At 41.3% G+C, this 12,466-nt stretch overlaps 1 protein-coding gene across 3 annotated transcripts in view; it reads right to left on the minus strand.

Annotated features, from left to right (window-relative positions):
- CAPSL (calcyphosine like) overlaps positions 1 to 12,466 on the minus strand; it is a 31,809-nt gene that overhangs the window by 1,609 nt on the left and 17,734 nt on the right. For 2 of the 3 annotated variants that reach the window (XM_014567511.2, XM_032470943.1), the window contains exons 3-5: positions 11,169 to 11,346; positions 10,670 to 10,879; positions 6,158 to 6,261 (exon numbers count right to left, since the gene is read on the minus strand). In XM_014567511.2, the coding sequence (XP_014422997.1) occupies positions 6,160 to 6,261; positions 10,670 to 10,879; positions 11,169 to 11,346 (490 nt within the window). In that variant the 3' untranslated portion in view covers positions 6,158 to 6,159. Of the gene's footprint in view, positions 1 to 5,932; positions 6,262 to 10,669; positions 10,880 to 11,168; positions 11,347 to 12,466 lie in introns of those variants that run through there. The other variant, XM_006194513.2, reaches the window with a different exon arrangement.

Genomic DNA, 12,466 nt, shown 5'->3' on the forward strand with positions numbered 1-12,466 from the left:
ACATTTTGTTCTTTTGAAAGCACAAGTGGGTACAATCTGAACAGGGCCTTATCATTTTCAAGGAAATTTCATCACCTGTAACTGAAACAGCACACAAGTAAAATTTTTAAAGGATCCAAAGGCACCATTGGGGGAGTAAACTTTTAAAGAAGCATGATATGTAACATGTTAGCTAATAAGAAGAAATATATTCTGGAAACACTTTAAAATGGAAATATAAAAGCTAGATGAACTTTTATTACAAGCATATTTAATGTCTCAAGTCTTAAATTGCAGAAATTCTTTTAAATCAGAATTATGTTGATGGCAAGGTACAGTCTGATAACTGTGACAAAATGACATGGTTGGTGTTATAAATTAAACCATATCTAACTTTGCAGCTCAAAAACTTCTCAACCTTTGGTTCCTAGAAATGATATTATAACTATTGCCATTAAAGACAAGTTCTCAAGAGATCAGCTTCAAGACAAAAGAACAGAAGAACACAGGGCTCACCCTCTCCCACAAATACATCAAAAATACATCTACATGTGGAGCAAAGCTCACAGAAAACCTGCTGAACTCTGGCAGAAGGTCTTGTACAGGTGGAACTACAAGGAAAATCATCACCAAACTAGATAAGCAAGGTCCTACTGTATAGCACAGGGAACTATATTCAATACCTTGTAATGACTTATAACAAAGAAGAATATGAAAAGGAATATACGTATATGTATAAATGAATCACTATGCTGTCCACCAGAAATTAACACAACATTGTAAATTGACTATAATTCCATAAAAAAAAAAGACAAGCTCTTAATTTCAATGCATACCTAGCTTGCCTCTAGAAACAGGTCTAGTGGTTTAAACCAAATATTTAAAATTTTATATCATAAATATCCGGGGAAATCTACTTTATAAAACATTGCTTTTGAGCATAATTTCTATTCAATTTCTGTGTAAAAATCCTAGCAAGAGACGATTTGCACATAGGAACACTTCACCATCTAGAAAATAGCTGGTATTTCAGTTATGCAAATAAAATATTATCAGTTAACTATTGACCTGGGTTCGTTGTATACGTGGGAACTTTTTGCAAGTAGCATACTAATTACGTTTGTATGCAAATGGATTTCTCCAAGCATCTGTAAAACATCGATGAATATAAGTAAACACAGCCTTTATTCCTTAAACTACTGACTTGCTTAAAGATCCCATTTTTTTTTAGTATAGATGAAACTGTAACAAGTAAATTGTCACTGAAACCATATCTAAATAAGCTCAATTATTGGAGCCTGAATTAATGGTGATGTACTATATTCAGCTTGCAGCTTCAAAGATAACCTTAAGTAAGTGGATGTTGAATGATACTGCTAAATGAGATTTTAGGTATTAGTATGAAATTGGTGGCATGGTATTTTATTGCCCAGTTTCCTTGGAAACTAAAGGAATGAGCTGGGTTTCCTGAGGTGGTGCCTACATTTGATAATAGCCTGAGTTCGAGCAGCACTTTATCCCGTCAGGGAGGAAGCACTCTGGGACTCACAGTGACCCTGGAAGGCAGGCCACTCAGCATCTGTCATCTTCTCTCAACTGCAGGTCGCTGTTCTGTTCTAAGGCTCCCTTGGAGCACTGATTGTCTCCAGTTCCACGGGTGGCCTGAGCGTTTCTAGGAGACCAGCAACTCAAACCTTTCAAGTTTAAGATCAAGATGTTCCCAGAATCAATACCCATCCCTGAGTGCCAAGTGTTAAGGCCAGCAAAGCAATAGGTACCCAGGGCTTTGATGACGTGATTACAAACTACAGGCAGATCTTGCTTCAAATTTCAGGTGCTTGACCTCTGAGTCACTGGGTTCCTCATAAATTGATTATGAGGTCCAGAACAGAATAAAATTGGAGATGAGTGATGGTCGTGTGGGCAGCGTAAGGGAAAGCTGGGTGGCACCCTTTCCACATCTGAGCTCTTAGGAGCAAGGGTGGGAACCAGAAACCCCTGGTGCTCACAAGAACTCAGGTGAAACAGAAATTGCGTCCACAGCGTCCAGTGGCTGTGAGGATGTTTATAATACTCCAGAGCAGTAATAAATAAACTCTGTTTGTGAACAAGATGGAGAAGAATCCAGAACAGAAGAAAAGAAGCCCTGACACTTTGAGATGTTCTTTCTGGGGGTCACGAGGTCCATGATCAAAACCTCAGCTGCTGGCTGGATGCTCATATTTGCAGTGGGTTTCTTCCCTGAGGAGCACCTTCCACTCTATTTACAAGGGAAAATACTGGCTCTGGTGAAGCAGGTGTGAGAATGAAACAAGAAGGTTGTGCTATTCTCAGAGAGGAAGAGCTGTTTCACCACAACCTCTCACCGCACCAACTGAGATGGCAGAAGGAACTCTTCTCACCCAGCGCAGTTCTCAAAACCCCCATCAATCATGTGTTTATGTTTCTTTCAACAGATTTCACCTGTCATCTGTTTCATAACATATAATTTGGGGGGATTCATTTAGTGCATTTTTTAATTATAGCAAAAGAAATCACCATCTCTATCAAGGTTTATGTCATTTTCATATAAGCAACTTGGAGGGATATAACTATGCTCAGAAACACGGCTTTCAAAGACTCAGTTACATGAAAATATCATCACATGGCAATCTATCAGAGCCTTGGCACCTTTGATTTTCCCCTGAATCACAAGCATTTCTAAGCTTTAAAACTTTGCTGCGTCTTTCAACAGGCTCTTTGTTTAAAAGAACAGACTACAATTTCCAGGAAAGCAAGTTTGCTGACTCATCTGAAAACCTGGAATTTGTGAAGTTTTTTATTGTATGCCCAAGAGACACATGCATAAATCCCAAAAAGTATGCTACTCCAAGGGTGTTAGTAGAATTTCATGAAGAAAGAGCAGCAAGGCACCCACACACCATGCAAGAATGAATACATCTGGTTAATTTCACCTCCATTTGATTAAACATCAGCAGAATCAATTGCATCTGTAGGCAGCCTAATGAGGCTCGAACCATGACCTGCCTGGACCCTCGTGGCTCAGTGAGGCGATCCACACGGGCCAGGAAAAGTGAAGGGCCAGACGGTGATCTACCTCCAAGAATAGAGGGGTATTTTTCTTGATTGTCTACATTCCTCAAATTTACTACAACATTCCTCAACACACCACCACGTGAAGGGTCCCAGTCATCCTGCTTCAGAAGCTGGATGGGACTCAGAGAGGGGAATTTCAGTGCCCAGTTCCTTTCCTCTCTGATCTCTTGCAGACCGTGGGCAGTTAGGGTGGTCTGAAGGCCAGCAGTTTTGTGGACACTTGTTCTAGTGCATTGCCTATCCCCACAACCTAGACCAGAACATGGCACATGGCAGTGGTTCAGGAAATATTTTTTGATGAGATGTATTTTCACCCTAAAACCATGATGTATGCAAAGCGAATCTGCAGACCCCCTTAGAGGGGATCCAGCTCTGCCTTGAGAGCTGCTGTTATGGTATGAAATGTGACTCCAAGCTCGCCAACAAACCACAAAGACCCTTAATGGTCCTCCAGGGTGCCCCCTGGGTCTGGGAAGAAATCCGATTAAAGTTTAAAGGACTGTGAAAATCTGCCCCACAGGCTGGCTGGAAGATTTCTGCCTCAGTCTGCAGTTCAGCTGACGCATCTTGGGTTTCTCCGTCGTCCTCTGAATGAAATTCAGGCAAGGTGTACACCAGCTCTTGAGAGTCAGGGTCTCGTCCGTTCTTGCCTGGGTTTGCCTTTGGGGGGGTTAGAACTTCAGATTCAGTACTGATACTGGTGGCTTATTCTGACCAATCCTGCTTCTCAGAATTTTTATCTACATTGTTCCCGTTTCGTGAAAAGCTGCCAATTTCATCCTCTCCTCTTTGGCTTATTTATGTAATTCCCTATCTGGGGTCCAGGCCCAACAGGTGAGATGCTCCCAAGGGTTGTTTTGGAGAATTTTTTGTGTTTTATCTTCTGACCCAAGTGGTTACTTTTTTAATAAAAGTTTTTTTAATTGCAAGTGGAGCAATGTCTCAAATGTCTAAGTTAAATAAACAAAAACTATACCCAGAAAAATATTAACACATGATTTTTTTAATGGCCCTTGTCTGTTCCTCCCACTGCTACCAGAAGGAATAGAGTTAAATAATGAGTGATTCCTGACAAGGGCAGAAATCACAGGTTAAGACTGAGAACAGGAGTGGGGTGATCGTTGACCATAAAGTTATTAGATCTGGTTTATGGAGTACGAGGGGGCCGTGGTGCGATCTTCGCTGCAGCCCAGAACCTAACGTTAGCAGGTGGTGATTGGATGTGACCAACTACACTGTGAGGCCTGGGTTATCTGAAATCTGATAGCTGTGCCTTGTGCCCCAATTAGACAGGAAGTAAGTACTACTGGGGAAGACAAAGCTGATAGCTGAAACCTACTCCTTCTGAATCACATGCTAATTCTATGGCCCCAGTGAAGCAGAGGCATGAGTCATTCCAGAATCAAAAACACAAATTATCTAGAGCAGTAGGCTTGAAACCTATTGTGCCCAGGTGACCGGGACCTCTCCTTGGTCACAATCTGCAAGGCGCAGCCTGCAGAAAACACGGGTATTTTTTTCTGTACATCCCTTCATAATTTCTCCTGGCTTCCTACATCATTTCTATGTATTTCTTCAAAATACTTGGCATTTTTGGACTGCCACCCTCTGCATAAGCCTAGATAATAAATCTGGTGGAAACCAACACTTGTGCAATTAATTTGCCAAAGAGCTAGCTTCTCATATGGCGATGCGCTCATCCTCAAGAAAAATGTCCCTTTCTAGCCTGTCATCAGGAGAACTGAGAGTTTAGTTTCTCAACAACCAACAAAGCAAGGTGTCCTTTTTAATGATGACTATAATTCTCATCCAGAAACATGTTTTTGCAATTTTTAAATCTATGTGTACCCTGATCTCAACTTCCAAATCTGCAAACAGTAAACAAGTGAATTGGTTCAAAATAACTGTGCTGTGATCCTAAACCCAAAACCCCTTAAATATGTAAGATCTTAAAGGGGACCATTACCCCCAATACATCTCCCCAAACCAAGGGATGAGTGCAACCAGGGAAAGAAGTGACAAAGAGGAGGACTGTCCCTGAGTAACAAGGTAATTACCTCCAGCACCAGAGCCAGAGGGCTGGTCACTGTATTTTCATCTCTGGCCCAGTCACAGAACCCACAGCGAGAGCAAGCTATAGTTTCAATATCCATTTTCCAGCAGTGAGGGCTACCTTTGCTTAGAAGCCTTTCCTGGGGAGATTCTCACACATCAATGATATGAAACCAGAGCTTAGAGCTGGGAGGAGAAAGGCTTTGAGCCATGAAGTGTTAGGACGGAGAATCTGCTTTGGAGGGTACCTGTGATCCTAGTCTGTGCCCCACCCCACCTCTTGTGCATCATGAGCCAGCTGCAGAGAGGAGGGAGATGAATGTCCCATCAGCCCATTGGTGTGATCTGCCTACTCACTCAGGAAGATGTCCCGCATAAATTTGGAGAGCACAGCCCAGCCTCAGAATTTAACCACAGAAACAGTCCTGGCTCTACCGCTCAAGGAAATGGTCTCCAGTATCACACCAGGCCTTAAAATGACCCCAAAATGTCATTCTAAGTCTATTTGCCAAACTGAGGCTTCCACAGGCAGAGAAAATAAAGATTCAGTTACAGAAGTTGAGGCTAACGTGGAGTCTCATTCTGGTCCCCAAATGAGGACAAAGGCACATGAAGATTTACAGCCAGTCATAAAAATAGATGAATTCTTCCACCTAACAATGAACCATCTGATAGGAGGTGGAGGAACACTGGGGTACACGGCTGGGATTATAATTAAAACACTCAAACTTTTGTTAATGGCCACGGAAGAAATCAAAGGTTTATTTGACACCTATCAAATCAGCCTGGCTCTAGGAGATTTACAGATCTTAGTTTAATTAATTCCTATTTTAGAGCTAAGGAAGCAGCCTCAGAGAAATCACAGTTAAATGCTTACTGTCTTTATTTCTGCCCCAGAAAATGCAGTGCATGTGGACAGGGAAGAAACACTGGGCTGAACATGAAATCAGATGTGATCCTGGTTCTGAGCTGATGTTTAATCACTTGGAGCCACATGGCAGCACTCAAGGCCCTGGTCCCCAGGTCATACATTTAGAGCTTCCAGGCGGTTCTCATCATGACGATGAAATACACGTCGGTGTCAATGGACGCGCTCACCCCGGCATAGTAGTTCATGAACTCCTCGGGGGTCACCTGCAGAGGAAACGTCAGAAACAAAAACAAAACTTGTCTTCTCCCCATCTCAACGGAGGCCCATCTCCAGGACCTGTAAATGGCAGGGAAATTTCAGACAAGGAGGCTTTTTAGTGACACCGCTGAGGAACAGATCTAGAACAAGAGAAAAAGTGAGGTTGAGGATGGCCAGGAGCGTGTGGCACAGAGAGGAAGAGAGTCTTGAAAACTTGCAAACCGACCTAAATGGAAAGTGAGATGCAGGTCTCGTCTTTCTTTAAGAGCAGAAGCCTGTCTGTTCAGATAAGTGAGACTGAAACTCAGAATAAGAAACAAGCGTTCTGTAACTGCAGGGCACACCGCCTGTCTGTGATGCGTCGCAAACACCACCTCGAGTCCTCGTGTCAAGACAAGTACTGTTACACCTTTCAAAGGACAGAGCTCGGTCCTTGAGGGGAAGGAAACAGACTTCTAGCTAAACCCTCCTCGGCTTCATGCTCTTTTAAGATGCTCATTACTCATTTCAGGCACAAAGTGAGTTAAAAAGCTCCCCCCTGCTCCATGCTCTACCCCACCCAGGTTCTCTCTCCTCCCAGTTCCCTTGGAATATCAACTAATGTGTTTAATCTATGCTAGGATTTTATTTTACTTTCCTTTTAGAAAGAAGGAAAAAAGTTACCAATTTATTTTTTAATAGGTGAGATGTAGGCTCCAACTCAACCATACTGGCTGACATGATTAGTTGATTCAGGGAAATAACTGTCTTCCTGTTTGATCTCTAAGACCAGTCAGGTTAGCCCGAAGTATAGACCTGATTACATGGGAGGACTCACACACAGTAATGAGGGCTATTTGGGGAATTTATTATTTTCTAGTTAGCCCTCAAATTCCAGTGTTGTGAGGGAGTGGAAATATCACAAGAAGTGAAATCTATAAATAATTTAAAACCCCTTTCTAGTTCATAAGAGCAAACTTCTCTCCTACTGAGCCTTTGGGAACATACCTATCTCTTCCAAGAATCATACAAGCTGATTGACCCACTTTTTTGCTGAAATTATAAGTGAACAGAGAAAAAAGCCACAGGATCCTTAGTTCTCGCCCTGTACCAACCTTTCCCCCCAAACCCCAGAAAAGTAAACAGCAGTAGGAAGAAAGGCTTTGGACTGAGCACCTAATTGAACTGTGCTTATCAGAGTCTGGAAGTAGAAATAAATAATATATGTACACAGTTTTTGTTAAAATTAGAATACCATTCATTTCTCCCCTCTCTTAAATATATTTCTGTCCTTTTTTGCATTCTCCAGTTATCCAGCCTTAAACTCCATCTGAGCTAATGCACTTGCTCGTTTCAGAAAAGGTCATCAGTTATCCTTAGGGACGTGTCTGTCTGCTTGTTTCCGGACACTCATATTGGGAATCGTCAGATCACAGGTGCTATGATTTCCCCCTTAAGTCTGCCCTCATCAGAGTAAATTACTTTTCAGTCATAATTATTGTTACTTAAGTATTTTGTCTGGCATTAGCAAAAATAAGAGAATGGACAGCCCCTGCTTTTGGGCTGGCCTCTTGCCAAAGTTACCCTTAACTAACAGCACAGTCAGCCCTGCACACCCACAGGTTCAGAATCCACGGATTCAACCAACCGTGTATTTTTTTTTTAATTCCAGAAAGTTCCAAAAAGCAGACCTTCAATTTGCCATACTCTGGCAACTATGTACACAGCATTTACATTGTAGTAGGTATTAAAAGTAATCTAAAGATGGCTTAAAGTGTAAGGGAGGGTGTACAGAGGTTATAAGCAAATATCACACCATTTTATATAAGGGACTTGAGCGTCCATGGATTTTGGTATCCTCTGCGGAGTTCTGGGACCAATTGCCCACAGATACCGAGGGAAGACTGTATCTATTTTGTGCAGGTGAAAATCCTGGATAGAGGCAATAGAAATATTTGAATCATGATACAGAATACAGTCCCTTTTCCTTAGTTCCAAACTGATTTGAAAATCATAAAATAAGTTTAGGTTGTCTACATACACTCAGTAACATACCTAAAATACTTTTAATTATTTAAAAAATTCTATATGATACCAATGAGTCAATGAAACTCATATCCTCTTAAAGGCTAATCTAGTTCTAAGAGGTTTTTTTTAAATTTTTAATTATAAAATAATGTGTAAACATGAAAACTTCAAAACCTATATATTAAAAAAATAAGAAGTGAAAGTTTCACCTAATTCAAGTGGGCTTAGGGATAGAATTAGGGGACTGTTGCAAACCCTGGTCACCTCTATGACTACTTGAGAACTTAGCCTAGGTTATTCAAAGTTCACAAATCTGATTATCCTTGGCTGGGGTGAATGAAAACTTTCTTGCATTATGCTGAATTCTGTCTTATTTGGATATCAACTATGTTTTTCAGCCATAAATGGGCATGTGGGATTTTCAGTGTAGAAAAGCTTGAATCACACATCACTTTTCAAAAACATTTTCATTATGTTTGTTGAATAAAAATCCCTGTACAGCCTTTGACACAATATCCAGTAAATAACAAGTGCTCAGTAAATATTGTCCAGATCCATAATTATGCTCAATGAGGTTTATGTGCATAATATATTTAGTCATTTACAACAGGTACTTCTGAATCTTTTAGAGACAAGGATCTCATATACAAATGTGAATAAGAGTCACCTGGGATACCTATTAAAAGCGTAAATCCTTGAGCTCTACTCCTCCCTAAAAAATCAGATTTTGCAATTTTTCAATGCAGCCAGCAATCTGAATTATAAATCCATAGCCCAGATACTGATTGTACACAGTCAGAGCTGGGGATTCATACAGGGTCTGTAAAATTCAGGTGACATCAAATGCTGTAACCGCTAAAATCCCCAAGAGCCCTTCTGAGTATTTGCAAGCTTAATGTGGTTTGTTAAGATAAATGTCAAAAGAAGCGGGGTGGGAACTTTAAATCAGCTGAATCACAACAACTGGCCACTTCGGCTTGGGTTAGAGAAAAGGGCGGCTGAGGTTTCCCCTGGCAACATGGAGGAACCACCTGCAGAAGGGAGGTAAATACAGCCTGGGATCCCATGTAGAGCCGGGCTAATTTGGGGAAATGGCCGTTGACTATTCTTCCGCTGCCGTCTCAGACATCAAAGGCCAGCCACATGGGAGGAAAACATACGGTTCTGTTGTCTCTGTCCCTAAGCACTTGGCTGCCCTACAGAATCTAGGCTCTTTTTTTATCTACCTCCACACTCACTTCAGTCTAAAATGGAGGGTATTTCTCTGTCCCTGGCAGGAAAATGTCAGCAGAAAGGCACAGAAGGTCTCCTTCCTACCCCTTCCTCCACTTGCTCACAGGACTTGCTGAGAAGTTTCACAGAAAAAGTCGGGGGGAATTCCCTTCAGGAAGGGAAAGCTGGTTTTCTCTTCCACCATCACAGCACCGCCATCTCTTCTTCCTGCCCACTGTTGCACTAATCCTTCCCAGTGTGGCAAAGGGATCGAGAGTAACCCACCCCAGGGCTCTGCTTCTGCTGTCAGCCTGGGAGCTCCCTCCCCGCCTCACCATAGCCTTCAGGACACCTCGAAGCAGAACACCTGGCCTGGGTTAAAAGTCCCGTGGAGGGCTGCTGTTAAAAGACAGATGACATTTCTGTCTCCGTCAGTCAGAGATAGAACTCCTCACCCTACCAAGCGATGCGTTTGTAAGGTGAAGATACCAGTTAGTGGAGAGAGGTGGTTGCTTTTGTTCTCCAGTTCACTGTAGTTTGGAAAATGCAAGTTAATTTCAATGCCTACCAAAGATTAAATCAGAATAAATTCCTGTTATCTGGCATTCCCTTTACTGAACGGAGGGTATCTCTCTGTCCCTGGCAGGAAAATGTCAATAGAAAGGACAGAGAGGCCCCCTTCCTCCCCCCTCCTCCTCCTGCTCATAGGACTCACCATGAAGTTTCATGGAAAAAGTTGGCGTCTCCACGTACCAAAGTGTGATGACAAACGATGCTCATAAGGGTGTGTGATGGGCACTGTGGCATCCTGAAATGCCTTGTGAATCATGTTCCCCAAATTATGGTCTCGTTTTGAAGTTAAATATGTTTTATTATCATGGAGTTCATTGGAATGTGGCTAGCTGTGTATGGTAAATATGACAACCATGAAATCGAATGTTTAATCAAAATGCCCCTGGTCTTCAGGTGATGAATATTTAGCTGTATGTAGATCCCCTGCCAATATATGTGCACAAACACACACACATATATATTTTACGTGTTCTCAACTTTCTAGATAGTCATGAAGGAAACATTTTACTTCCATTTATAACAAATATCGTATAAGTATTTTTAAGCCTTTAGGCCTATTTCCCGTTTACAATTATAAATTGGATCGAAGAAATTTCACTCAGATTAAGCTCTTTTACTCACCAATCCATCTTTGTCATAGGGTGAGTCAAAGTTATCCAGAAATTTCCTGAATACTTGCTCCTCCGTCCATTCTCCATTTTGGTACTTTGGATGGTGTTTTGCATTGTACACCTCACGAAGGTCTTCAATAGTTATGACGCCATCTCCAGTCTTGTCCAACTTTCTAAATGCTTGCATGATCACCTCTTTTCTGGCTCTGGACATTGGAGGCTAGATGCATAGGAAAAAGCACATCCACAGACATACACAAGCAGATGAGCTTTCCTTGTATCACCCGTGATGAAGTATCGTATTCTTCTCAATGATGTGCAACTGTTTGTGTGCTGTTAAATGATGCGTGTTATGAGATTGCTCCAAAAAATCCCTAAACCTGTACTCAATCTCCTGCCCTTCTCATCCCCAGTGTGCTAACGACTTCGAAATCAAAGCCTCACAATTGCCAACTCAAACCACGTGAAAGCCAAACTCGGGAGACACAGGGATTCATGGGGCCACTTACTCGTAATGTGAGGAGAAATTCATTGAAGTCTATTGTTCCATTTCCATCTTTATCAAACCTTCGGAAAAGCTCCTCTGCCTCTTCCTTTTCTATGACCACAGCATAATCATTTAACCCTTTCACAAATTCTTTGAAATCAAGTGTTCGATTGTTATTGTCATCCATAATTCGAAACACTCTAAAGATAATATACAGCGAAGAAAGAGAAGAACACACAAAGAACAAGGTATAAGCATAAAGATTTAAAAAGAAAACTGCTCTCAAGGTTTTTCTAAGTTTTCTCAGATTCTTCTCAGTATCCTCCTCCCAGCATTAGAGAGCCTCTTCCCAGTCTTCATAAAAGATAACAAAACTTTAAAAAAATGTACTGTATGATTCTAATTACATGACACTGAAAAGGGCAAAACTATAATGACAGTAAAATGATGAAGGGAAAGGGAGAGAGAATAGGTGAAGCACAGGGGATTTTGAGGGCAGTAGAACTATTCTGTCTGATACTATAATGGTGGATTTATGACATTATGCACTTGCTAAAGCCCATAGAACTTTACAGTACAAAGAGTGGGCCTTAATGTGTACACTTAGAAAAATTATATAACAAGTCAGGGGATTCTAGAAAGAAATGCAGGCTGTGACAAGAGAATCTAACTGTGTCATAGAAGTTTAAAGCAACTCACTAAAGGGAAGTGGAAGTGGGGTTTTAGTGAAGGTACTGATTTAAGTAACTTTGGAAATGAGTAGAGTCCGTAAGACTAAAAGCAAAAGGAACTGTGCAGAAGTGCTGTACTCTAGTTGATTAAGATATTTCTCATGGTGGCATGAGCTTAAAATTTTGATATTGCTACCAGCACTGAACAACTGAGGAAATGGACAGTGGATGGTGGGAGCCAGGGCTCTGACTATTGGAGTGAGAATTTACAGATAAGCAGAGGAGGAAGCTAGAAAGATCTGATCCATGTGTTAGAGAACTGAGTTGGAGACATCAATATGAACTCATGTTTAGCTTAATATAGACATAGATGACTACATATACATATATATGTACGCAAATATACACACACAAATATGTGTATATATTAACCTGTGTGTATAGATGTGTGTGTGTGTGTATATATACATATATATATACATATATATATATATATATATACACTTGTGTGTATGTGTCCCTGGAAGTAATGGGGACACAACTGCCTGCGAGCAGAATTCCAAAATCTGTAATTGCCTCTGAATGACAGTTCCTCCTCTCTCTTCTAATTCAGCCCCTACCATCACAGCTCTAGGAAGTGTCTCTCTCA

The sequence above is a fragment of the Camelus ferus genome, chromosome 3 (genome assembly GCF_009834535.1).
Source record: "Camelus ferus isolate YT-003-E chromosome 3, BCGSAC_Cfer_1.0, whole genome shotgun sequence".
In the NCBI taxonomy this organism is placed as follows: domain Eukaryota; kingdom Metazoa; phylum Chordata; class Mammalia; order Artiodactyla; family Camelidae; genus Camelus; species Camelus ferus.